This window comes from Glycine max, chromosome 2 (genome assembly GCF_000004515.6).
Source record: "Glycine max cultivar Williams 82 chromosome 2, Glycine_max_v4.0, whole genome shotgun sequence".
Taxonomy (NCBI): domain Eukaryota; kingdom Viridiplantae; phylum Streptophyta; class Magnoliopsida; order Fabales; family Fabaceae; genus Glycine; species Glycine max.
In genome coordinates this window covers 43,550,678-43,578,011 of record NC_016089.4, presented here as the reverse complement: position 1 = coordinate 43,578,011, position 27,334 = coordinate 43,550,678, and the positions used below count along the sequence as shown (strand labels likewise).

The window sequence follows — 27,334 nt, the reverse complement described above, 5'->3', positions numbered from 1 at the left end:
ATTAAAAAAATGTATTATTAGTTTATATTGGTCTTATTCAACTTTATGTAAGATTATTTTCGATAAAAGATTAGTGTTGTTTAATTTCTATAAAAAAAAAAGTGTTAGTAACATATGGTAATCTTAATATTTTATTACCCTTACACACATATTAACTATATATTAAAAAATCATATATGCTTCCTTATATAAATTTATGCCAATTGCACTAAATTTTTGGTTTGCATCCAGCACACCCCCAATCAATCCTTGCAGAAAATTGTACTAAGTTAATTTCTCTGACTCGCACATGCAGCCAACCAAACATGACCACTGCACCCTTAAAAATTGACATTTAAAAATCTTAAAACTGGCCATAAAAACAACATTTTTAAAATTAAACTAAAGCGCAACAGCCCACATGTTCAACTAGTTTGACCATAAATGAGACGTTTTTACTTCTTTTTTTATAATTAAATTATAGTTTGTTATGCTGTATGATTTTATATCAAATAAATTATTAAGTTAATTAGTTTATTGACGATCTATGATACTATGACTTAAAACTTTGACCAATTTATCCTTTGATTTGCTATGAAAACATTCATTGACTAATATTTGACATGCCTCTCACTAAGTTAGAATGAAAAGAAAAAATATATAGTATTTAAAATGTTAAATACCGAGAATTGAACTAAGCCCTTCTATTCAGAAGTCCTTGGCAAGGAGAATCGAAGAACCTAATTAACATGCAACCACCTTGCTTTTATGGCGTACGATGGAGATGCTGCATGTCAATGAAGACGAGGCAAAAGTTTGTTTCAGAAGTGAGTTGAGGTGCAAAGAGAAGCGAATTCGTTCAAAAGATTAAGGCCAATGAGAAGGATTGAGGCTCTAGACAAGGCAGGATTAGGAGAAAAAAAGATAGATATCGTTAACAATTAAAATTGATTTATTTATAACCATTTTCAAAGGTAGAAGCACATACCGAGTATTTTTATTTTTTTATTTCTTTAAAATAAAACACAAATAGATTATTGTCTTAAAATAAATAATAAATATGAAATAATACTTTTTTTTCATTTATAAAACTCAAACTCAAACAATTATTTTGAAAGGTAGTTGCACTTACTTTTTAATTTAGTTCCTATAATTTAAAACATGTCAATTTAGTTCTTATAATTAGTTTTTTTAATATCCAATCTGGTTCTTGCCGTGAAATCTCCTTAAGGTTGTTTGTTCGACCACAACATACTACTGCTCATTGAACTTGTCTCCTCTTGCCCTTGACGACATATTAATAATTTTAGCTTCTAATATTGTAACACCCAAAACAACTGTCATCACGAACTGAAGACAAGAACTCCAACTCAACCTAACCTATGTTGCTCACGGGTTGTAGGTGGAGATCCAAACCTGATGATTTTTTTTTGTCCCTTTTTCAAGCTTTTTTTTCAGTTGTTCTCATGTTATTTCTTAAAAATTAAACAATTTTAAATTAAATTATAAAATTAAATATTAACCCAAATTAAATAGATAAATGTGAAATAACTGAAAAAATTGACAAAAGAGAAACTAATTTGGCGGAGATCCACGTCTTCTTGAATTTTTTCTCTACACAACACTTCCCTGACGTCACAAACGCACCCCCTCGAAACCCAGACGCCATGGAAAGTCACATCTACAGAACTCTACAATAAAAAGCTATGCCATTGATCGAACAAACGACGTTAGCAGTCATTTCACAAAAAAGATCAAATTAAAAGGAAAACTAATACAACTATAGAGATTAAATTACTATATTCAAATCTACAAGTATCAAATTCAAAAATAAGCATAACTATAAGAGCTCTCAAGGTTATTTAAACCAAAAAAACAAAAATTCTTAGATGTTACTGTTTTTTTCCCCTCTACATAAGATTCATTCAACTAATCCATACCTTTTAAAAAAATAATTAATCACATTAAATTTATTGATAATTTATATTATTTTTTTAATATTATTCTTCATTTTTCTCTTTACTTAATTATTTATTACCTGATTAATTAATATGACTTCTTTTATTTATTCTTTGATCCTTATAAAAAATAAAGTGTAATAATTAAGAATATTATGAGAAATAAATAGTTAATATATCAAAATATGAAAATACTATCTTATTAAAAAGAATAAACAATAAGGTAAAAATCATCGTATAAAAAAGTTAAAACACTCCATATTGAAAGACACTATGACTTTTTTTTTTTTTTACTAAAATGGAGTTGAAGACATACTTTAAAAAGTAGGTGTTGTTTTGTAATCCATGCTGCCACAAAGTTTCTTTTTATCTTCTTTCTTTATTCTTTTACCTCAAAATATCCGGCGGTTACATTACAAGATGATTACACACATTTATTACTCCTCCTCAACCTCATCACTCACTCCCATCATCCCCATCCACCACCACCTTTCTCTCTGAACTCAGTAACTCACCCCCAATGGCCGCAGCCTTAGAGTGCTGGTCCAGCCGCACCACCACGTCCGCCGCTGCCGCCACCGACGACGACACGGTGGAGCAGGTCCTCATGCGCACCCACCACAGATCCGAGGGAACCACCACCACTTCCACCCACAACAACAAAGACAACCTTCCCTCCGCCATCCCCGTCCACAAGAAGCTCCAGAAGCTCACTCGCAACGTCTCCGAAGCTATTGCTTCTTTCAGAAACTCCCTCAACCTCGATTCTCCTCCTTCTTCCAACGCTGATGCTTCTTCTCGGAAACTCGCGTGGGGAAGCGTTGTTCGCAATCTCACTCAGCTTTACCCTGGAAGCCAGCTCCCCGAGAAACTCATGTCCAACATTCGCAAGCATTACGATTCCTTGCCCCTCAGGTCCCTACATAAAATGCCATCCCAAGTTCGTTTTTTTTTTTTAACTAGCTGTAGTCGTCGCAGTTGCAGTTTCGTCGCGATCCTTGATTTTACAGAAATAAGTATTCGTAACTGCAGTTGTGAAGCAGTTGCGAGAGTTAAGTTATTTTTTAAGTAACTGTGTCGCGATCCTTGGTATTACAGAAAATTTGTATTCCCAACTGCATCACAATTGCAGTTGCGAGACTTTATTAAATGTCTTGAGATGTGACTGATTGTCTGCAACTGCAGCTGTGATACAGTTGTTGTGGAGATTTCAAAAACTTTGAGGTTGAGGCTAAACTGAATTTTGGGTTTTTTTTAAGCCTTGATGCCAGTCACCCATCTTGTCAAGCTTCAATCTTTTCACACCAATGCTTGATCTTGATTTCCACTTTTCAGTTTCCCATCATGGGTTTTGCTTTTTTCGCATTTCTATACTCTCCCAAGTTCACTCAAGTTTTTAAATTGTGTTTTCTTCTTCTTCTTTTTATTTTTTTTGATATTGCGGACAAATGTGGTTGATGAAGCCACAAGCCCGCAATTGCGGTGACAAACATCCCAAAAGCGTCAAGGCTGAAATCACGGTTACTGACTGTTTCTAAAAAAAATTTGAGCTCACTGCTTTAGCTTTTAATAACTTAAAAAGTCAACAAACATGCGTTATGGAATCATGGGTGTTTTGTTTTTTTGCTTATTATTGTTTTTTTTTCTAGTTTTAAAAAGGTGTTTTTTCTCTCAATGTTTTGCAGTTATGCACAGGCGGAGTTTGATATGAAGAATGTGTTTCTTCACATAAAGTTGATGGAGCAAGCTTCAGAGAGTGACCAGCCAGCGATTTTAATTCAAGAGGAATGTGATGGTGAGATTCAGGGGTCTGCTTTGAGGCTCACGTTTGCTTGCAACTCTCCGATTTCGTGGCCTGCAATGTCGGGTGCGTTGGATAGTTCCTCCATTTGCTGCAAGAGGATGCAGATCTTTGAGAAGAAGGGTTTCACCTTGGGGGTTGTGCTTCTTGTGGTTCTACCTGGGCATGATAAGTTGGTGAGGACCAGGGTTGAAAATGCTTTGAAGTTTGCCATGAAGAAGCCCAAAACCGGTGCCGTGAAGCTTCCCTTTGGGCTCTGTGGGTGCCAGGAAGAGAATTCTAAAGGAAGAGAGCTTGTGGAGATTGAAGAAGAAACCGGTGATGGTTACCGCGGAAAGGAGTTTGAGAATTCAAGCCAAAGGATTCAGCTTCAGGTGCCTTTGCCTTCTTCATCTTTTGTTGTGTCAGTGGATGAATGGCAGACCATAAAGTCAGGTGGGAATGAGATTGAGAAATGGTTGTTGAATTCAGATAGTGTTGAGTTTGTTGAGCAGATTGGTCCGAATTCATATAGGGGAGTGTATATGGGGAAGAGGGTTGGGATTGAGAAGCTGAAGGGTTGTGATAAAGGGAATTCTTATGAGTTTGAGCTCCACAAGGATCTTCTGGAACTCATGACTTGTGGCCATAGAAACATTCTGCAGTTTTGTGGTATTTGTGTGGATGATAATCATGGATTGTGTGTGGTGACCAAGTTCATGGAAGGTGGATCTGTTCATGACTTGATGATGAAGAACAAAAAGCTTCAGACTAAGGATGTTGTGAGGATTGCTGTTGATGTTGCTGAAGGGATCAAGTTTATGAATGACCATGGTGTAGCATATAGAGACCTTAATACACGGGGGATTCTGTTGGATAAGCATGGGAATGCTTGCTTGGGAGATATGGGTATAGTCACTGCCTGCAAGAGTGTTGGAGAAGCAATGGAGTATGAAACTGATGGTTATAGGTGGCTAGCTCCAGAGGTTTGTCCCTATTCATTCACACTCGTTTTATTTAGCAAAATACTTGTTGCAATTGTGAAAGTTTGTGTCACAGGATTATGTTCCATAGTCATATTTAGTTCTGTAGTGTCTTTGCCATGCATAGTCCGAAATATTCTCCAGCTGACCAGCTTTTTCTTTATAAGAAAATAAAAAAGTGAAGAATAGGATTTCAATTTGGAATCTATCATTTTTAAAAGATAGGGTCCCTCCTTCTCAATAGTGACACCTAGTCCTACACACCTAATCTAAATCCTCCTGGCTTTTAGGTAATATAATGGATGAGAATGTGTTCTATGCTTTTTAGCTGCTGTTCCAGAAAAATCTTTTGACATGTAATGGTCTGCTTTTTCTAAATATAGGGTGCAAAAATACTAATTCTTCTATTCTATGCTCATGGATTTTCTATATTCTTCCTCAATCAATAATTTTTTTTTTATATGCACCAACTATATTCTCACTTATTTGGTTAGAAATATATGATGTTGGCACAAATTATAAGATCGAAATCTCTCCAACATGGAAATGAAAATGATTGTCTGCTTGTGATGCTTATTTGACCAACTTGGTGTACTCCTTCAGTAATTTTAGAACTTTACCAATTTACCAGCACTGTAGCACCTGGTATTCAAACATTGGCTCAAGCCATTTTCTCTACCCCTTCTTACCCTGAAAAAGCAGTTTATGTCTTGCAGTCAACTAATGAAATTTCTTAAAACTTTCATTGTATTCTTCATGCGTTCAAGGAAGAATGACAGTTGTTATTACTGTCTGCCTTGTAAAGTTTAATGTCTGTAATCTGTTGATTCTCCTAAATAATGTTTCAGCAACAGTAATGTATAGGAATAGCATCAAATTGTTTCTCTCTCTGCCCAGCTTCTCTGTTTGTCCTCATATACACTAGCTAGTTCAGTGACAAATTCCAGTCTAAAGCGTTTTAGCTCTTTTGTCTTTTTTGTCTGTTCTTCATGTTTCAGTACACCTTGAAAAAAAGACATACTAGATGTTCAACTAGAGAGCAATTTAGAGTAACTTTTGTGTGCTTTATTGTCCCAAAGAATGCTATTTAGATCCATTGTATGCAAAGCAATGCTGAACTAACTTACATTTAAAAGAAACTTTATGTCACTTGTCCTGGCATCATTGTTTGAGCATGCCGAACATGTCTTAATAATTGTTTCCTTGCTTTCACTTTGTTGTGTTTACCTTTATTTAAGCACTCGTGTATATCATTCGGAAAATAAGTGTGCTTGTGTAATGCCAATTATACCAGAATTAATTCTGCGCTGGAGCCCACATGTCATAAGGCTTTAAATCTTTAACATGATCTTTGCCCCAGCACTCTTGCTATTTGTCCTACTGATAAAGGTACTCAGAAAGCTCTCACACCTCGTGTGCAGGCAGGAAAAAACATACAAAAGCTATCCACTAAAGCCATTCATTCAAAGAGAAAAAGTGATAACTGAATAGAAAGGCACGTCAAAGTTTTTTTTTCTCACGAGTGATTATTTGGTTGTTGTGGATAAACAATCTGGTTGTCATGCTTTATATATTATCAAGTCTTGCAAGAGAAAATCTCGTTACACATCACTTACAAACACACCAATTCACGTGTGTATGTGACAAACATTCATTTTGCGTGACCCAGGCCACCCACACACACAAATGAGTGAGATGACAAGCTGCCACTATAAATCTATAATAGATGTGTAGTTGTGTACTAATGTGTGCTTATGATGTATCTAGGCTCCTTTTTTTTTTGTCCTTTTGAGTGCATGATATTCTCTTTGAAGAATGAAAACTAGTGAGCGATTATATGTGGTAGATTTGAATTTTGCAAGGATCTATTAATTATTGATAATTTTCCTTGTAATATGATTTGTTTGGATGAGAGGAGAGAAAATGGAGAGGAGATGAAATATGGATAATAATGCATTTTCTTTTGTTCAGTGTAAAAAGTTTCACAAAGTCAACCAATCAAAAATATGATTTTTAAAATAATTATTGTAAAAGTCAACAAACTATGTTTGCAATAAGATGATAATGTAAAAATTCTTTACATTGTTGATGCATATAGTATTTATTTAATTCAAATATGACATTTTTTTAGTACACATTGTTTTCAATGCCCCCATGCTGACTGGTTTTACTCTCATTTTTTGTTGGGCTGGGAACAGATAATTGCAGGGGATCCAGAGAATGTGACAGAGACATGGATGAGTAACGTTTATAGTTTTGGGATGGTAATTTGGGAGATGGTAACTGGTGAAGCAGCTTATTCTTCATTTTCACCTGTACAAGCAGCAGTTGGCATTGCTGCATGTGGCCTTCGACCTGAAATCCCAAAAGACTGCCAACAAACTCTAAAACACATTATGACAAAGTGCTGGAACAACACCCCTTCAAAACGTCCTCACTTCTCTGAAATTTTAGCCATATTGCTGCGACCAAACAACAACAATAGATAAATTTCTATTCTATATATAACAAGTTCATGGATAAGGAAATGATAACAAGTCCATGGAAAAACATGAATCTCCGCCATATGCTTTTATGGCAGTAATGAAGATGTAAATTTTCTGCTTTTCACAATCTTGTATTTACTATCATCTCTTCTTGATATCATAAAAAATCGAAATGCCTGTCATCATAATTCTACTGTTTTTTTTCCTGTATTATGATTGTCTGAAAATGGAAATATAATACAATAGTGAAAATTTTAAGTACCATGTTTTTTTTATTATGTTATTGATGAAGATATTTACTCTTCGTGATCCAACATAAGTGTCCTCTTATATTATTTTAGAGAGAAAAAAAATAATAAATAAATAAAAGAAAATAGTAATTTAACTAGTACTAATCTTATTATTTTAGAGAGAAAAAAATAATAAATAAATAAAAGAAAATAGTAATTTTACTATTACTAATCTTATATTGAAAAGTTAAATAGAATACTTATTTTAGAATTTTTTTTATATGTGACACTTATTTTAAGATGGAGTAAGTATTATTTTTGTTAATAATTATTTTTTATTTTTTATTAAAAAAATTATTGATTGCTTTTAGTGTAATTTTTTTTAATTATATTTTTTTATTCACAAAATTTGAATAACTGATCTTAACTTAAGGGGTGCAAATCTAGTTTTACTAATATTAATTAATGTAATTAGTTTAAGTGTTTTTTTAACAAAAAATATCTTAATAATTTAATTAATAGAAGTTGACACTAATTATTACCCTCAAGATTTATTCTATTACAATAGGCTTCAGATTTATGAGAGGTAAACAAGGAGCATTATCTTGTGAAAACTAGGATAATGTGAGGTATAGAAAAGCCAACAAATAACACATTTTTGGGACCAGCCAATGGTCATTTTGTTGGTTCCAATCATATAAAACATTCTTATATATAATACTAGCTTAATATCCATGCCATAAAGGATATTGAGTTTAATCTACATTTTTTATATTATAAAAATTCTTAATATAAATTTAAATTTAAATTTGTTAGTGTTATCAATCAGAATATAATTATCCCAATTGCCATAATTTAAATCAGAATATATTTTAATGTTCAATAAGAAAATCATATTAACTACGAGTATTTTGATCTTTTTTTGTTACATTACAATTACTTTAATTAATATAATTTTGTATTTTCATGATATAAAAATAGAAATATATTTTTTCTGAGATAATTTTTTTCAGTTGCATTTACTAAAAATAGTGAGATGTCTTAATTTAAACTTAAATTTGCTACAAATTGGAACCAAAATTTATATCAGTGTTATTAATTAATTTAAATCAAAATACATAATATTATTATCACTTATCAGTTAGATTAGAATGTTTAAATTATGAAATTATGATTAATTACCACGATTAAATATTTTATAAGTAATTAATCACCTTATTTTCTATAAGTATGCATCATTTATATTTTTTGCAACACAACATTTATTTTTGGGATACATTTTCCTTATATATATTTTGATTCTATACTAACCATGATACTATAAATTAATGGAAGAAACTATGAATTAGATTATGAGATTCACCGTAATAGACATGTGATTTTATGCAAAACATTTAAACTTTACACTTCTCTTACTATATCTGTTTTCGAACATATGATTCTTGTTCATTTTGCATATACAACTTTTGATAAAAAATAATAAAAAAAAAAGTTCATCGCAAATTAATGTTGTTTAATTATAATAAGTCACCAACCCAAGTATTTTTATCACAAAAGAAAAAAGATGAATAAGAAAACAGAGAAAGAGAAAAAGAGTAAAATAAATAGTGAAAAGAACTCAACCCTAATACTCTCAAAGTATCACCAAGGCTTTTCCACCAAAGTCACCCATAATCACAATTACCATTTTTGCTCCACACACACCCATCACATAAAGCCTATAACCTTTGAAAAAATATCACCAACAACAATAAAAGAGAAGAGGTCAACTTTAAAATTATTTAATTTACTGTTTGATAATGCTATTGTCTTATTAGAAAAACTTTTATTTTATATGATAAAATAAGAAATTCATTTAGAGAAAAATGATTGATCTATTCTAACGCCAAAAATGAGAAGAAAAAAATGGCTCACTGTTAATTGATCTATTTTAAAAATAAAAAATAATTATTATTTGGCAAAAAAAATATGTAACACGAATTGGAAATTCAAAAAGATTAGTTATATTTGCCTCTTTAATCTTGAGAGTGAAGAGTTACAAAATATGTATTCAAAATCTACAACAAATACAAAATAAAAATTACAACTTTATTAAATAAGTAAAACAAATATAAAATATTTTCAGCAATAAAAACAAACAACAAATTTAAATTTTCATAGCACTTGAAAATGTGCACCCTTTCCTCACCAGCCTTTTGCACATATAAATATGAAAGAAACTTGTTTCAATTTTATCTCTAACATGAACTTTTGAAAAAGAAAAAAAAAAGCGAAAATGAAGCACAAAAACCAAAGTTCATTAATAAATTCCTCACAATGAAACTTATCAGTGATTATTATATCCTAGAAAGGATCAATAAAACAACAATATGAGATAAAAGAGACCAATTGCAACATGAGTACTGTAGAATGCAATGAAATAGAAGCAAAAAAGGGATATAAATAAATATTATAAAGATGCAAAACAACAGTATGAGGAGAATCTATACCTTTAGCGAGAAGAGTAATCAATATACTTAGCATGAAAAAATTTGACGAACACGCATTGTGAGAGGGGAAGTGGGAAAAAAAATATGAAGATACAAATTGAAAAAGAAAAAGAAAAATATATATCATAGAATGCATGCAATTAGAAAAGAAAAAAAATGTAGAAAAAAGATAAAAACAACAATATCAAAAGGATCATACCTCCGGACAAGAAGAACTTGTCAAAAAGTTAACCCCTCCGAAAAAAATGACTATGAAAAAAAAAAATTAATCTGACTGAACGTGATAAAAAAATATTTTTTTAACATGACTCATAGTTTTTATTTTTATCATTGATTATTGATATAAAACTGCTATAGTATTGTATTGGTTCGTTATTTGAATTGATTAAGGTTTAATTTCCTTATTTACTATATTAACTTAAGAAATAATAACTAATTTTAAAAAAGTGAAATTTCGATTGATTTATAAAATAATAATTGCACAATTAATTTAAGGTAAATTTGAAATGAAAACGATGGAACCTATTTTAATGTGTTTGACATGTGTATCAACATACATAATCAACATCTGTGTTTTTATATTGATATTGATTAATACATGATAAGTGTGAGTGATTATCACATTTAAGTCTAGAAATTAATGCATGATTACCAAATTAACTTGAATGAACTTCACAAAGAATAATTTTTTTAAGATGACTCATAATTTTTATTTTTATTATTGATTATTGATTTAAAACTGGTATGGTGTTGTATTGGTTCTTTGAATTGATTAGGGTTTAATTTCCTTATTTACTATATTAACATAAAAAAATATAACTGGTTCAAAAAAATATCATTGAATATAATATTTATTTTCTTTGTTCACAAAAAAAACATAATAATATAATATATTCAAACAATAAAAAAATACCAGATTTGAATGAATTTATGTCTCTTCATAAAGTTGGTAATAAATATATAAACAAAACAGAATTTTGATTGATTTATAAAATAATAATTACACAATTAATTTAAAATAAAGTTGAAATGAAAATGGCAGGACCTATTTTAAGAAGACACGTGTCGTGTGTGCTAATATATATAATCAACCTTTGTGTTTTATATAATATATTGATGATAGTTTAATATCGATATAGATAAAAGAGATTGTTATTATTATTATATACACTTATACATTTTTGTTTAGAATTGATTAGAATTATAATTAGTTAATTAAAATTTATTTAATTATATTTAATTCAAAAAGAGTAAAAATAACAATTTTTAATTATATAAAATCTTTTTTTATATAAAATATAAATAATAATAAACAAATATAAACATTGATATAGATATATATTGGATTGATTGTGGAGCGTAGGATGAATTGAAGGATCAAGATTTTGTGAGAGTGTGAGTTTCGTGATTACTTAAACCCTAGTATTTCTAATTTCTTCGACGTTTCTCTTCAAAACCCTAGTTAGCCTCTTTTTGTCTCCCCTGCAATCAACGGCACCCCCCACAAAAATGGTTGGTTCCGCCTCACTCTTTTCTCAATCGAATCTTTCGTTTCCTTATCTGAATGCTCAGATTTCTTATTTGTTTCTGTTTTGTTTGTTTGTTCTACTTTTGTTTTTGTTGCAGACAGGAGAGACAGTGAACCCAAAAGCTTACCCTTTGGCCGATGCGCAACTCGCAATAACAATCTTGGATCTTGTGCAACAAGCTGCCAACTACAAGCAACTAAAAAAGGGTGCTAATGAAGGTAAGTTTTTTTTTATCGGCAAATTGTTAGTTGTTAGGATTGTTAGTTTTTGTTAGCGGGGGATTCGAACCCGCTAGTGAAGGTAAGTTAGATAAAAAAGAATCAGCATATTTTGAAAATTGGTTAAGTAAGTCTTATTGGTGTTAATGTATTCGATTGATTCGTTTCAGCGACTAAGACACTGAACAGAGGCATTTCTGAGTTCGTTGTGATGGCCGCAGACACTGAGCCTCTTGAGATTCTTCTCCATCTTCCTCTCCTTGCTGAGGATAAGGTAATTAATTAATTTCCCTTCAAATCTTACTTGCCTTTGTTTTTCTCAGCTTTGCACTTCAATTGGTCTTTCTTTAGTATTAGGGAGTTGCCTTAGAAATTTAAGCATGTCAACTGGTTCCAAATTCAAAATTGTGTAATGGTTTTTACTAATTGAGTTTTACTGTTACTATTGTGGTCCTTGAGTCCCCCCTTCTACTATATTTATTTATAAAGAGTAAAATTTTCAGCATAGAGTCCAAGGATTAAAATTTTAGAATATTCATGGGTCCTGTCGGACAGATGCAGGGAATGGGGAATTTATGATTTACCCATGCTTTAATGCCCAGAAAAAGGACTTGAAGACACACCAATGTCATATACTGTCTGTCAATTATCAGTTGTAATATTGTGTAGTTTGCAGTTTCTGATGCTTAGGACTTTTGTATTTGAGGTTTTGTTTCTCATTTGGAATTGAACAATTTACTATCTGCCTGTATACTGTACAGTGTGTAACTTTTATGAAATGCTTACCCTGTAGCCCGGTAAGAATATGCTTATGGAAATTTTGTAGCTTTACAGTAACCCCTGTCATGGCTTTTCACAAGTTCTTTTCATGCCTCCTTATCCTATCTAGTTGTCTATTAGTTTAGTGGTTTTTTAACCATGAATTTTGGTTTCATTTTATCAGTCAGAAAAGAATTTTTTAGCTAATGACATTGCCACCTAGTGATGCTTAATGCCTGATTCGATCCTTATGCCTCAATGATCTCACTTTACCATCCTAAGAACATGAATATAATTTTTCATATTCTGTGGTTGAGGTTACTGTGTGATCAATAAAACCTTGTAATTTAGGATGGAATTAGGAAAGACTCAATGCTGGTAAAATTTAGATAGCTACAGATGTTATTTTTCAGCTTGCATTTTTTTTTTCTTTGGCCTTCACTACTCCAGCTGCTGTTATTTCAATTCTATGATGTTTCTGGGATTTTTATCTGTATGGCAGCAAAGTAACCTTTATATTTATGATTATTTGAATATTTTAGAATGTTCCCTATGTATTCGTTCCATCAAAACAAGCACTTGGGCGAGCATGTGGAGTCACACGGCCAGTGATTGCATGTTCTGTAACAACTAATGAAGGAAGTCAACTCAAATCCCAAATTCAGCAACTAAAGGTATTCACAGCGCTTTACATTACGAATGTTCATGTATTTGCCAACTATATTAATCATTCTTAATATTAAAATCTGGACCCGTCATTAAATTGGTGAAAGTTTTAATTTCACAATTCATTGGCTTGATTGTAATTGAATTAATTATGTTGGTGTGCAGGATGCTATTGAGAAGCTGTTAATTTGAAAATTTGATATTCGGTATGACGGGCTTCTTGAGAGGCTTTGACTGGACCAGATGTTGTATTCAACAGACAAAGGTGTTTTATGTGTAAACCTACATTTATATTTACTTTTGCCGCGAAGGATTGTTTGAAAGTAATTTTGAAGTTAGCTCGCCGTTGTTATTAATTACACTTCTGTTATAACTTATAAATTGTTCAATGCTATGCATGTGGGGTGCTGTTAGGAAAATTTAAACTTATCTTGTTCTTTTTGGATAAATCAGAATGGGTTAACTTAATGTGCTCTCTTTTTTCTGTTTTTTCCCCATATTTTTTAAAAATATATTTAGTTCGTGAAAACAATTAGGATCTGAAAAAAAAGTTTATTTATTTTTTAATTCTGTCGAGTAACTCCTCAAAAGTTGTTATTATTGATTATTTGTATAGAGAATCTGTTTTGAGTAACTTTTTTTTTAAAATTTGAAATTATAAATTTATAATCATAAAATAAAATGTTATTTTATAATCAAGTAATGCATAACTACTATATAGAATTTTTAAAACATAAATCACCTTTTTGAAAGAATAAACACTCCTTACATTAGGACAAAGTAACAAGCAATTAGCTGGTTGACGCTGTTAGCTACAATTAACAATGTTCAATGTATTTTCTCCCACCTCATATAGCCTGTAACGTTTTAAAAAAATATTCAGATCTCCCTTCACGGATGCTTCGGATTATGGTGTCTTTGGAGGTTTAAGACTTTAAGGAGTTCTCTGACATCACTTTTTTTTTTTTGACAAAATGATTTCACTTTTTCTGCGTCCTCGAAATTTGGCTGTGGCGGAAATTATTTCCTGCACCCCCCATTGCTATTTGCACCTATTCCCGAATTTAAAGTTACATTTAGTAAAATCTTTCTGAAAATGTAAATTTTTACATTTCAGAAACCTTTTTGAAATGCAATTTTACATTTTGGATCTGGTGTTCTGGAAACTTAAAAGAGGTGTAGGAGCAACAATGGAGGTGAAGGAAGCAATTGTCGGCTGTGGCGGGTTCTGGGTTGGTTAGATCTTCACACAAGTTTTGGCTGGGGATGCTAACTTTGGTGAACTCCATGTTGAAAAGATCTCCACACTTGTTAGATCTACTCAAATATCCATGAGTGAGTTCTGTTTCTTTTTTTTTTAATATAATAGCGATAAATGTAAAATTGACGGAATGATCATTTTAAGTATTGTTATAAACTTACGAGATTTTTAAAAGACACATAAATGTGAAATATAATTGACTAAAATAATATTTTAGCCTATATAAAATTATCAGTATTGCGTCGAACCAAACTCAGCTTAATTTGACACATTTGGGAGGTACATGAACTGACTTTGTAGGAATCTCTTTTCCTCGTGGATCACTATGTAATTGGCTTTAGCCTCCTTTGAATAAAAAAGAAAAAGAGTTAACACATTACAACCAGACTTTGGTGTTGATTGTCAGATTAATACTAGAAATTTCATCATGCCTTAATTTATGTTTTTATTTTTAAGAATTTTTTTTTAATTACAGCCAAGTTCAAAATTTTACAATAATCAGTTAAATTTCAAAACATAAGAAAACTTTATGTAAATATATATAAAGAAAAAGTTTGAAAAATCACATTGTATGCATTTTTGTTTTTGGTAGAACAAAGGAGTAAAACGCCCAATACAAACATTTTGTTCCAAGGAATCCAACTATGGTTGAGAGTTGAGACATTAGTTTCTGTTTTCCATCCTCACAACGGCGACGTGGCATGTAGTCGTCCCGGTGCATTCGTTTTGTCGATTCTTCCATAATCACAGGCCCACTCATTCTCATCAAAGGAGAAGATAGAAAGAAATGGCTTAGCGAGTAACGCGAAAACCACCAATCTCCCAAAACCCTAGGTGAGTATTTGTAACAAACTTAATTTTTTACATGCAAATCCATAAATACCCTCCTCTCTCTCTCTCTCTCTCTCTCTTTCTCTTATATCATATCAAACTCACTAAGCTCTTCACACTCACATCTTCAACTCAAAAGAAACCCAAACGCACGCATTCTCTTTCTCTCCATTCTGTGATTCTATTCTTTCCTTCTCTCAAGTTCCATTCGGTACCTTCCCTACCTTCCTCATTCATCTTACGATGTTGCTTTTCTTCATTCTTCAGCACTCGAATCACATGCTACTCAGGGTTTTGCATTTTTATTTTGTTATATATCCTGAACAGTATCATGGATCTTCTTTATTATTATTATTATTATTATTTTTATTTTAACTTGATTGTTTTTGTTTTCGTTTTGGTGATAATTTCGATGGCGCGGTTTCGTTGCGTGTTCTGCAGCTTACTGCACTATATGCTTCCTAGAAAGAGAGCGAGCGAAGGAGGAGTGGTTGTAGAAGGAGACACTGACCCCACCAACAGTTCCAATAGCGGTGCGGCGTCGTTTTCGAAGAAGGCTCGGATCGGAAGCCTTGCTGCCTGCTCGGGTGCCGGTGCTGCGGAATCGGCGGTGAACGTCAGCGGCCAGGGATTCGGTAGCGGCAGTGGTGACGACAGCGTCGGGAACTCGGTCGGAGGAATGGCGTTGGGGAATTCGCAACCGGCGGAGATCGATGAGGATCTGCACAGTCGGCAGCTCGCTGTGTATGGCCGGGAGACCATGCGGAGGCTCTTTGCGTCCAGCATCCTCGTTTCGGGGATGCAGGGTCTTGGAGTTGAGATTGGTAATTTGGTTTTATAACACTAATTATGAAATTTATCTAAACAGGTCCTTAGATATGCTGATCATACTAGCAGTGGTTTTCTGACCCCTCTCTTAATTAAAGAAAATTGTTTAGTTGTGACTGTTGTGTTGTTTGACGGTATTGGTGTTAGGAAGATTGATAATTTAGTCCCTGGTCTCCTTTGTAAGCTGAAAAATGAAGTGAAGGAGAGTAACTGACTTATACAATTCATAATCTTGTTATTTGTTGTCCATGCTGAAAATGATTACTAGTTGCTCATGTTCGTTATTTCAAGCTTTTTATCGTTAACTTGGGAGTTTGGAACTGGTTAAAAGTCATTGCTGCATACATTGGGCAACCCTTCTGAAGGTTCTTACTTATGTGCTATTCTCTAATTAGTTAAGAGAGTATATAAATACATAATGCAGTTTAAATCACTTGTTTTGTGACTTGAGTTTTTAATGGTGTTGCAATGTAGATTCAAATTTAAGCTCTGTTGTTTTTCTGTATTCTAATGTAGTTTACTACTTGCAGCCAAGAATCTCATTCTTGCTGGGGTGAAATCTGTAACCTTGCATGATGAAGGAAATGTGGAGTTATGGGATTTGTCCAGTAATTTTGTGTTTTCAGAAAATGATGTTGGCAAGAACAGGGCAGAGGCTTCTGTTGGTAAGTTGCAGGAACTTAACAATGCCGTGGTTGTACTAACCTTAACAACTAAGCTGACAAAAGAACAACTTTCTAATTTCCAGGTACTTCCAATCTTGCTTTCTACTCCTTTTTTTTATTCTTGGAACTTCATTTTTTTTTTCTTAAATGCATTTATATGTACATCTGCTTCATATCAAGTGATTATATGTGTGCTGGCGTGTTTTGATGTCAATGGAACTTTTAGAAAAAAAAAAGGATTTTCCTTACTCATACGTTGATATTGCAAGGGTAACTTCTAATGTTTCATAGTTATTTGTGTTTCAATTTCATGTATTTGAAACTTCTGCTACAGTTTTGTATGGATGTGTATTATTTACAAAACCTGGTGGGTGATTAACAATGAGTGAACTATATTATGCCATTTAAATAATGACTGATTGGGGAGGGGGGATTCCTGTAAATGCAGAGTCAGTGGTTCTTATGTCTGTAATACTACTATACTTTTATTTTGCTTTACACATGCCTGAGTTATTTTCTAATGTCTTAATTGTACTTCTGAGTTCTGACTGTAATGAGGCACTTGACTATTTTCTCTCAACTTTATTTGAAGTTAATGAAATTGTAAATATTGTTAATTAAAATAAGGTATGTGCATGTTATGTGATTATTGATGTTTGCGGTAGTAGTTAATAGTTATGATAGTGTGTTCTGGGGTAAGATAAAAGTATTGATAATAATGTGGTAGCCTGGTAGGAGACAATAAATTGCATCTGTTATGCATGATTAGTTATGTACTGTTAATTGCCAAAAATGAATTATGGTCTTTGTATTGTTTGATAATTGGTATTATTGGTAAACATGAAGGGGAATAACATTACTCCTATATGATATATTGATTGATAAAACCGTGTGAGAGGAGCACATTTGAATTTTCTTGGCCATTTAAGCAAGATGTGTCGTTGGGAATATTTTAATTTTGAAGTGATGTATAGCACTCAAATTGTGAATGTTGGTTAATGGTGCACTTTAATGTGAACTTTTCCTGCTCAGCTGCAATCATTAATTCATTTGTATCTTTATTTATTTCAACCATTTTGTAGGCTGTTGTTTTCACTGAAGTTAGTCTTGAGAAAGCCATTGAGTTCAATGATTACTGCCACAGTCATCAGCCTCCTATCGCCTTTATTAAAAGTGAAGTTAGGGGCCTTTTTGGTTCTCTGTTTTGTGATTTTGGGCCTGAGTTCACTGTTGTTGATGTCGATGGAGAGGATCCCCATACTGGTATAATTGCATCCATCAGCAATGACAACCCTGCTCTAGTTTCCTGTGTTGATGATGAGAGGCTCGAGTTTCAGGATGGAGATCTGGTTGTATTCTCTGAAGTTCATGGTATGGAAGAGTTAAATGATGGAAAGCCAAGAAAGATAAAAAATGCTAGAGCATATTCATTCACTCTTGAAGAAGACACCACAAATTATGGTAGATATGAAAAAGGTGGCATTGTCACACAGGTCAAACAACCAAAGGTTTTGAACTTTAAACCACTCAGGGAAGCACTCAGTGATCCTGGTGATTTTCTGCTGAGTGATTTTTCGAAGTTTGATCGCCCACCTCTACTGCATTTAGCATTCCAGGCTTTGGATAAGTTTGTTTCTGAGATAGATCGCTTCCCTGTTGCTGGTTCAGAGGATGATGCACAGAAACTTATATCTATTGCCAGTAATATTAATGGTAGCTTAGGTGATGGAAGATTGGAAGATGTGAATCCAAAACTTCTACAGCAATTTGCCTTTGGTGCTAGGGCAGTATTGAATCCTATGGCAGCCATGTTTGGTGGAATTGTAGGACAAGAGGTTGTAAAAGCATGCTCTGGGAAATTTCATCCACTTTTTCAAGTAAGTAATATTTTTTCTTGTTAATCATTGTATCATCTGTATTTTGAAATATTGTGCAGTGCAACTGAAGTGTGCCCATATGGAAGTCTTTTCCAAATATTTTTCTAGAGTTAGTTGGCCATTTGGATTGTGTGTTCAGTTTGCTTCTTCACTTGATGTTTTATTACTCTGGATCTTCTGTAGTTTTCTTTAAAAATAACTGCATAGGCATAATTCATGATTTAAACAAAGCAACCTATATCATATCTTGAATAAAAAAAAATCCATCTGTTGAGCAAGGCACTTTGTTGAATTTGATTCTTATGAATGAAACATCAAGTTGATGAAAGGCAGTCATTCAATGACTATAGGCCTATATCCTTGATAGGTTGTATGTATAAAGTTATAGCCAAGTTGCTGTCTAACAGGCTGAGGTCTGTAATGAATGGGCTAATTGATGAAAGGCAGTCAGCCTTTATTAAAGGAAGGCATATTCTGCATGGTATTTTGATTCTCAATGAGGTGGTTGAGGAAGCAAGGAGAAATAAGAAACCTGTGATGATCTTCAAGGTGGATTTTGAAAAGGCCTACGATTCAGTTTCTTGGTCTTTTCTGGATTACATGCTGTTCAGGTTGGGATTTTGCTCAAAATGGAGATCATGGATATCAGCTTGCCTCCACTCAACATCTATATTAATTTTGATTAATGGCAGCCCTTCTAAGGAATTTCTCCCTACAAGGGGTTTGAGACAAGGGGATCCCCTAGCTCCCTTACTATTCAATATTGTAGGTGAAGGTATTACTGGTATGATGAGACAAGCAGTCCACAAAAACCTTTATAGAAGCTTCTTGGTTGGAAAGAAAAAGGAGCCTATCAACATTTTGCAGTATGCTGATGATACTGTCTTTGTAGGAGAGGCTGTGTGGGAGAATATTCATGTTATAAAGGCCTTATTAAGAGGATATGAATTAGCTTCTGGTTTAAAGATTAACTTTGCTAAAAGTCAGTTTGGGATAATAAGGGGTGGGGTCAATTAGTCTTTGGAAGCAGCCAATATTTTGCACTGTCGACAACTGGAATATCCTTTCCTCTATTTAGGCTTACCTATTGGGGCTAATCCCTCTAGCCAGCTGGTGTGGGAGCCTCTCATTTCTAAATTCAAGTCTAAATTAGCCAAATGGGCTCAAAGAGATATATCCATGGCTGGGAAGATTACCCTTATCAATTCTGTCCTTAATGCCCTCCCAATTTATCTCCTTTCCTTTTTTAAAATTCCTCAGAGGGTAGTCAAAAAGCTGATATCCCTCCAAAGAAATTTTTTGTGGGGTGGGGACAATGATCACAAAAAAATTCCTTGGGTCAAATGGGATGATATTTGTTTGCCTAAGACTGAGGGGGGACTGGGGATAAAGGATATCTCTAAATTTAATTTCGCTCTGATGGGAAGATGGATATGGGCTTTTGCATCTGATCAACAGCAGCTCTGGGTCAGAATTTTAACTTCAAAATATGGTGGTTGGTCAGAATTCCAAAATGGCAGTGACAAAAGGGGCTTTTCCCAGTGGTGGAGAGACATAAGAAATCTGTATCACCAGTCGGACTGCAGTATCTTTAAAGACAACTTGGCTTGGAAGGTTGGGAGTGGGGAGAATATTAAATTCTGGACTGATAAATGGCTAGGGGAACAACACACTCTGCAGCAGAAGTATAATCAGCTTTTCCTCATAAGTAGACAGCAAAAGGACTACATCTCTCAAATGGGACATTTTAACCATCATAGCTGGAGGTGGGACATGAGGTGGAGGCGGAATCTCTTTGATCATGAAACCCATTTGGCTGTGCAGTTTATGGAGGAAATCAGTTCTGTTCCTATCCAAAGACAGGTGAAAGATAATATGTTGTGGTTGGCTGAATCTAATGGTCAATATACTACTAGATCAGCCTATAGCTTATGCATGAACACCACTTCAGTATATTCTGATGGCAACATTTTTAAGACTATATGGCAGTTGAAAATTCCTCCCCGGGCTGTGATTTTCTGTTGGAGACTACTTAAAAATAGACTACCTACCAAGGCCAACCTTTTAAGAAGAAATGCTATTACTCAGAAAGACACCTGTTCCTTATGTGGCTGAGTGCAGGAGGATGTATGTCATTTGTTTTTTAATTGTAAGCTAACAAATGGCCTGTGGTGGGAATCTATGCGCTGGGTTCAGGTAGTAGGTCCCCTTTCCATTACCCCGGTTCACCATTTTCATCAGTTCTGTGAGGGGTTTGGGGCAAATGTGAACCACAGTACAAGATGTGGGTGGTGGGTTGCATTAACTAGCTCTATATGGCAGCATAGGAATCATTTGATTTTCCAAGGAAAACCTTTTGATCCCTGTAAAGTCATGGATCATGCTATTTTCTTAGCTTGGTCATGGTTAAAGGCTAAGGATAAAAAGTTTAATACTAGCTTCCACTACTGGTCCTCTAATATTTCCAATTTTGTTGCCTAGTTGGGGTTGGTTCTGGATGCTTTTTGGCTTTTGTTGATGGTCTTATTGGAGGGTAGCACCTTGGTGCTTTGTATTTATAATCTCTGGTACCACTGGTACTGGTTTTATTATTAATAATATATATATTTTCAGCCTTCCAAAAAAAAAAATGAAATTTGAACTTGACTAAGATTTTAATTCCTGGATCATGTACTTTCTTTTAGGGAAAATTACACTTGCACCCTTCGAGGTTTAACAAAACTTCAGTCAATACCCCTCCTTTTTAGGGAAAATTATCATATACAAGTCTCCCGTAATATATAACAACATATCTGTCATTTGTTGTTTGTATATCAAGGGAGGTCAAAGTAATGTAAAAAAAAAGAGGGATATCATGTGTAATTTCATTTAACATGAGGGGATGAGTGCAGTTTGCCTTTTTTTTAATATTTCTGATTCTACTAGCATTCAAGTATTATGTTGTACCCTCTCTCTGCATAACCCCCCAAGACTATCTGAACTGGAAGTTATCCATACCTCGAGGCAATATCATAGGTGGATGAGTGTGAAATCTCTGAAAAACTTTGTGCTTTGGTCCACTCATAAGTGAACATATCAAGATTTAACCAAAATATATTGTGTGGGTTAGTTTAAATACTTGATTTTCTAATATTGTATGGGTGTGGGTTGGGGATGGGAGTTCCAATCCTAGTATCCTACAGTTCCAAAATATATTGGCATTTTTATGTTTGCTTAGTATATAGAATAACAGAAATAATACAAGTCTATTGGCAACTATATCTTGCTCATGTTTCAATTTTTTCTTTCCCAATTGATTGAGCATTCTTTTTTGAGGTTATAATACTTGTCCTTCTTGTGGTTTTAATTTTAGTTTCTCCTCTGACCTTTGCAGTTTTTGTACTTCGACTCTGTGGAATCACTCCCTACAGAACCACTGGACCCTAATGATTTAAAACCTTTAAATAGTCGTTATGATGCACAGATTTCAGTGTTTGGACAAAAGTTACAGAAGAAATTAGAGGATGCTGAAGTTTTTGTTGTTGGATCTGGTGCATTGGGGTGTGAATTTTTAAAAAACCTTGCCCTAATGGGAGTTTCTTGTGGTCAGGGAAAGCTCACAATTACTGATGATGATGTCATAGAAAAGAGTAACCTAAGTAGGCAGTTCCTCTTCCGCGATTGGAATATTGGCCAGGCTAAGTCTACAGTTGCTGCTTCAGCTGCTGCATCTATAAATCCCTGTCTGAATATTGATGCTCTGCAAAATCGTGTTGGCCCTGAAACTGAAAATGTGTTTCATGATACCTTCTGGGAAAATTTGAGTGTCGTGATTAATGCACTAGACAATGTGAATGCAAGACTGTATGTTGATCAGAGGTGCTTGTATTTCCAGAAGCCACTTCTTGAATCTGGAACTCTTGGGGCCAAATGCAATACCCAAATGGTCATTCCCCACCTAACAGAAAATTATGGCGCATCAAGAGATCCACCTGAGAAACAGGCACCGATGTGTACTGTTCATTCATTTCCACATAACATTGACCACTGCTTGACATGGGCTCGGTCAGAGTTTGAGGGTTTGCTTGAGAAAACTCCAGCTGAAGTAAATGCATATTTATCTAATCCAAATGAATATACTAATGCAATGAAGAATGCTGGTGATGCTCAAGCGAGGGATAACTTGGAGCGTGTTCTTGAGTGTTTGGACAAGGAGAAGTGTGAGACTTTTGAAGATTGTATTACATGGGCTAGGCTAAAGTATGCTGTTTTATAATATATATGGTTTTGTTCTCTTATATTGTCAGTGTGTTAGATTTTTCTGTACGTCCTACACTCATGCATTGATTTTTTTATTCACAGGTTTGAAGATTATTTTGCTAACCGAGTAAAGCAATTAATTTATACTTTTCCTGAAGATGCTGCAACTAGTACTGGAGCTCCTTTCTGGTCTGCACCAAAACGGTTCCCTCATCCACTGCAATTCTCATCCTCTGATCTGGGTCATCTTCAGTTTTTGATGGCAGCTTCTATATTACGAGCAGAAACATTTGGTATTCCAATTCCTGACTGGGTGAAGAATCCTAAGAAGTTGGCTGAAGCTGTTGATAGAGTGATAGTACCTGACTTTCAGCCTAAGAAAGATGCAAAAATAGTGACAGATGAGAAGGCCACCAGTCTCTCATCCGCTTCCATAGATGATGCAGCGGTGATTAATGATCTAATCCTCAAGTTAGAGGGGTGCCGGACAAAGCTGCTACCAGAGTTCAGGATGAAACCAGTTCAGTTTGAAAAGGTCTAGTTTTCTTTCTTTGAGTTTTTGTTCTGATTGAATTCCACAGTGATGATGGAAGCCTTCTCTGTTGTCTTATTTGAATTTGGTAGTTTCAATTGGGGATTTTGGGTAGGTGTGGGTTGAGTTTGTATTTGCTGAGAAATAGGTGTACATGAACTCTTCCACTTGCCATTTTATTTATTTATTATAATTTATTTTTATCCAAAGTTAACAATTACCTTTGTGCCAATCTTTTTTTTTTTACTGAAACCTTTGTGCTGTAAAACTACAGGATGATGATACAAACTACCATATGGACCTGATAGCTGGGCTTGCAAACATGAGGGCACGGAACTACAGCATTCCGGAAGTTGACAAGCTCAAGGCCAAGTTTATTGCCGGACGGATCATTCCAGCAATTGCAACATCAACTGCCATGGCCACGGGGCTTGTCTGCCTGGAGCTGTACAAAGCTTTGGATGGAGGGCACAAAGTTGAGGACTACCGGAACACATTTGCCAACTTAGCACTGCCTCTCTTTTCCATGGCAGAGCCAGTTCCGCCAAAGGTTATCAAGCATCAAGATATGAGTTGGACAGTCTGGGACAGATGGATTCTAAAAGACAATCCTACTCTAAGGGAGCTTCTTGAGTGGCTGAAGTCAAAAGGTTTGAATGCTTATAGTATTTCATGTGGAAGTTGTCTGCTCTATAATAGCATGTTCCCTAGGCACAGAGAACGAATGGACAAAAAAATGGTGGATTTAGCTAGGGAAGTGGCCAAGGTGGAAATACCTTCTTACCGTCGTCACTTGGATGTTGTTGTCGCCTGTGAGGATGATGATGATAATGACATTGACATCCCCCAAATATCCATCTATTTCCGTTAGGTTGTTTTCGCCCCTATAAGCATCAGGTGTGTCCGAGACTTGTCTTTAGTTAGAAAATAGAATATGTTGGACCTTCCAGTTTCTTATTCATAATGGTTAATTGGTTACACACAAGACGACACTGTCCACCGCAGTCCACAGCACATTTCATATATGAATTGAAAAGCAGCTTTCGTTCCTTGTATTGTATGTTATATCATTTGCTCTAATTTTTTTAATACACCTTGTTTCTTGAGATGATGGATTGATGGTATGCCGTCATTTCTGCATATGATCCCTTTTCGTTAATGTTTTTCGGCTTCTCCATCATGGTTGGAAGCATAATTATGATGGCCCTTGGGGAATGTAGTTTGTTTTGCACAAGTATTTTTCATCGAAAATTTTTTTCGGGTTTTGTGGAGTCATTTTATTTTTAATTTTTTGGATTGTGAAGTCTAAACAAGAGCAAAATGAATGAGGTGTGGTAGAGGTAGAGCCAATAAACGAGTTTTTTGGGAGGACACACCATCAAGTTTTTTCAGTCAAATAATGACCATGTAAATGTTTATTAGTTTTTTAATAAAAAATATTTATTAATTTAATTACTCATTTCTTCGTGGAGATCCCCATGAAGGAAGGCATTATTGACATCGAGTTGTCGAAGATGCCAGTTATGGAGAGATGCGAGAGCAAGAAGTAACCTGACCGTAGTGAGCTTAGCCACAGGGGAGAAGGTATCGAGGAAGTCTAGACCTTCCATCTGAGTGTATCCTTTCGCTACGAGACGCGCTTTGTATCTCTCAATGGTGCCATCTGCATTGTGTTTAACTTTGTAAACCCAGCGACAACCAATGGCCTTTTTGTGTGGTGGGAGTTGAGTTAGAACCCAAGTGTGGTTCTGTTGAAGAGCTTGTAACTCAGCGTGCATGGCTTTAATCCAACAATCATGTTTAGAGGCCTCAACATATGAATTAGGTTCAGTGATGGTGCTTATAGACAAGGTGAAATGTTTGTGAGTGGTAGATAAACGAGAGTAGGAAAGAACAGAGTGAAAGGGATACCTAACCTTGGTGGAGATGGAGTCAGCAGGAGAAGTGAGTGCGTGATGAAAGTCGTGTAAATAATTGGGTGCATGTCTTGTCCTCGTGGAACGTCTTAATGTAGGGTTTTGAGAGTGTGAGGATGGAGTAGTGGGTCTGGGTATTGGGAGAAGAATAGGAGTGTCAAGGGTTGCTGTGGTGTTGGAAAAGGGGGATGACGAAACGCGGGTATCTGTGGTGGTGTTGTCTGGACTTTGGGTTGGTGATGGGAAGTGGTCTTCATAAAAGATAACGTTGCGGGATGTTATGATGGTGTGAGTGTGAAGATCATATACTAGATATCCTTTTGTATGAGGTTTAAAGCCAAGAAAAATGCACGGGTGAGCGTGGGGATCAAGTTTTTGTCGATGATTCTGAAGGGTACTTACATAACATAAACACCCAAAGATGCGAAGGTTAGAGATGTCATAAGATTTTGCATATAGCTTTTCATAAGGAGATTGATCCTTTAAAAAAGGAGTGGGGATGCAATTTATGAGATATGTAGCATGAACTAAAGCAAAACACCAAAAAGTAAGAGGAAGCTGTGTTTGGAATAGAAGAGCTCGTGTGACATTTAAAAGATGCTGATGCTTTCTTTCTGCGATGCCGTTTTGTTCGGGTGTTTCTATGCAAGTAGTTTGATGAATTATGCCTTTGCGAGAGTAAAATTCATGCATGAGAAATTCTGCTCCATTGTCGCTTCTTATAGTTTTAACGTGACTATCAAATTGAGTTTCGGCCTATGCAATGAAGTTAATAATAATTTGACAGGTTTCAACTTTTGTGTGCATGAGGTGAGTCCATGTGTATCGAGAAAAATCGTCTATGATTGTTAAAAAATAACGGTGCCCATGCATGGATGTTTTCGAGCATGGTCCCCAAATGTCAATGTGCAGAAGTTCAAAAATGGTTGATGCATGAGAGATGCTAGAAGAGAAAGATAATCTTTTATGCTTTGCGTAATGACATGTAGTGCATACGAAATCTTTACTGCTACTCAAAAAAGGGTAATAGGATTGCATAGCCCGTAGTCTTTCGAGGGAGGGATGACCCATACGAAAGTGCCATAGGTTTATAGGGGTGACTTTACATTGTGGGTGAATGATAGTGGTACACATAGTATGGGATTTTATGGCTTCGGGTATGAGTTGATAGAGACCACGACTCACTTCAGCTGTACCAATCTTCACCTTGGTATTGGCATCCTGTAAAATGCAAGTGTTTGATGAAAAGATTAACTTGTAATTAGCGGAAGACACTAGTTTAGATATGGATATTAAGTTGAAAGTGAAGGATGGAATGTACAAAACGTCCTTTAATGTGATGAATGCAGAAAGATAGACTGTGCCTGAGTGGGTTGCATAGACAATTTGATCATTTGGTAACCTAACAGTGATGGGTTAATATTATGATATGAGTGAAAGTTGGTTAAAGAGTGAGACACATGATCAGTGGCTCCTGAATCTAATATCCAGGAGGTGGTGGTATTTGCTTTTTCGCAAGAAAGAATGATACCTGTTGTGTCGTGGTTTGAGCAAGATGAAATGGAAGCTACTTGTGAATTAGCTGATGCTGAGTTCTTCTCACATGGTTGTTGTATTAAAGCTAGCAAGGCCTTGTACTGCTCAGGTGAAAACCGAACCAATTCTTGGTGTTCTTGATGTTGTGCTTGGTCATTTGTGGCCTTTCCTTCTACTGCCACTATGTTGTTGGCCATTGTTCTACTGTTGGTGAACTTGAATCCGAGGGGATACCTGTGCTTCTTATAGCATATGTCTATTGTATGGCCAGGCTTTCCACAATATGCGCATGTCTTTCCATTTCTCATACCAAACCCTTTGCTTTTTCCATCATAATTCGAGGGTATGCCATGCTTTTTGTAGCAAACGTTCTCACTGTGTCCAACGCGTCCACAAAATTCACAGGTGCTTTTGACAGCATTAATAGAAGGTCCTTCTTTAACTTCAATATTGAGGTTTGGAAGTGCATTGTTACCTGCTAGTTGCCTTTCCTGCTGTGCCACAAGGGAGAAGATTTTTGGTATCGTAGGTATCGGGTCCATGAGTAGAACATGAGAACGAATATTGTTGTA

At 34.9% G+C, this 27,334-nt stretch overlaps 3 protein-coding genes across 5 annotated transcripts; all 3 read left to right on the top strand.

Moving 5' to 3' along the window:
• The first annotated feature begins 2,278 nt into the window (after positions 1-2,278).
• LOC100801110 (serine/threonine-protein kinase STY8) lies at positions 2,279-7,368 on the top strand. 2 transcript variants are annotated; one of them, XM_014769284.3, is made up of 4 exons: positions 2,279-2,852; positions 3,623-4,703; positions 6,122-6,195; positions 6,899-6,956. In XM_014769284.3, exons 1-3 carry the CDS (start codon positions 2,458-2,460, stop codon positions 6,185-6,187), a joined length of 1,542 nt encoding a protein of 513 aa, XP_014624770.1. In that variant the 5' UTR covers positions 2,279-2,457; the 3' UTR covers positions 6,188-6,195; positions 6,899-6,956. The 2 variants fall into 2 exon arrangements, with proteins under 2 accessions (XP_014624770.1, XP_003519263.1); XM_003519215.5 differs by lacking the exon at positions 6,122-6,195 and having other exon boundaries at positions 2,282-2,852; positions 6,899-7,368.
• A 4,012-nt stretch (positions 7,369-11,380) lies between these two features.
• LOC100305817 (uncharacterized) lies at positions 11,381-13,499 on the top strand. The gene is made up of 5 exons (NM_001250180.1): positions 11,381-11,417; positions 11,532-11,652; positions 11,823-11,926; positions 12,954-13,085; positions 13,243-13,499. Exons 1-5 carry the CDS (start codon positions 11,415-11,417, stop codon positions 13,267-13,269), a joined length of 387 nt encoding a protein of 128 aa, NP_001237109.1. The 5' UTR covers positions 11,381-11,414; the 3' UTR covers positions 13,270-13,499.
• Positions 13,500-13,646: 147 nt separating this feature from the next.
• Positions 13,647-24,416, top strand: LOC100811391 (ubiquitin-activating enzyme E1 1). Of its 2 annotated transcripts, XM_026126292.2 has the most exons (8): positions 13,647-14,412; positions 14,931-15,172; positions 15,611-15,993; positions 16,528-16,745; positions 17,745-18,539; positions 21,913-22,778; positions 22,881-23,313; positions 23,585-24,416. In XM_026126292.2, exons 3-8 carry the CDS (start codon positions 15,624-15,626, stop codon positions 24,179-24,181), a joined length of 3,279 nt encoding a protein of 1,092 aa, XP_025982077.1. In that variant the 5' UTR covers positions 13,647-14,412; positions 14,931-15,172; positions 15,611-15,623; the 3' UTR covers positions 24,182-24,416. The 2 variants fall into 2 exon arrangements, with proteins under 2 accessions (XP_025982077.1, XP_003518319.2); XM_003518271.4 differs by lacking the exons at positions 13,647-14,412; positions 14,931-15,172 and adding an exon at positions 15,220-15,380.
• The last annotated feature ends 2,918 nt before the right edge of the window (positions 24,417-27,334 follow it).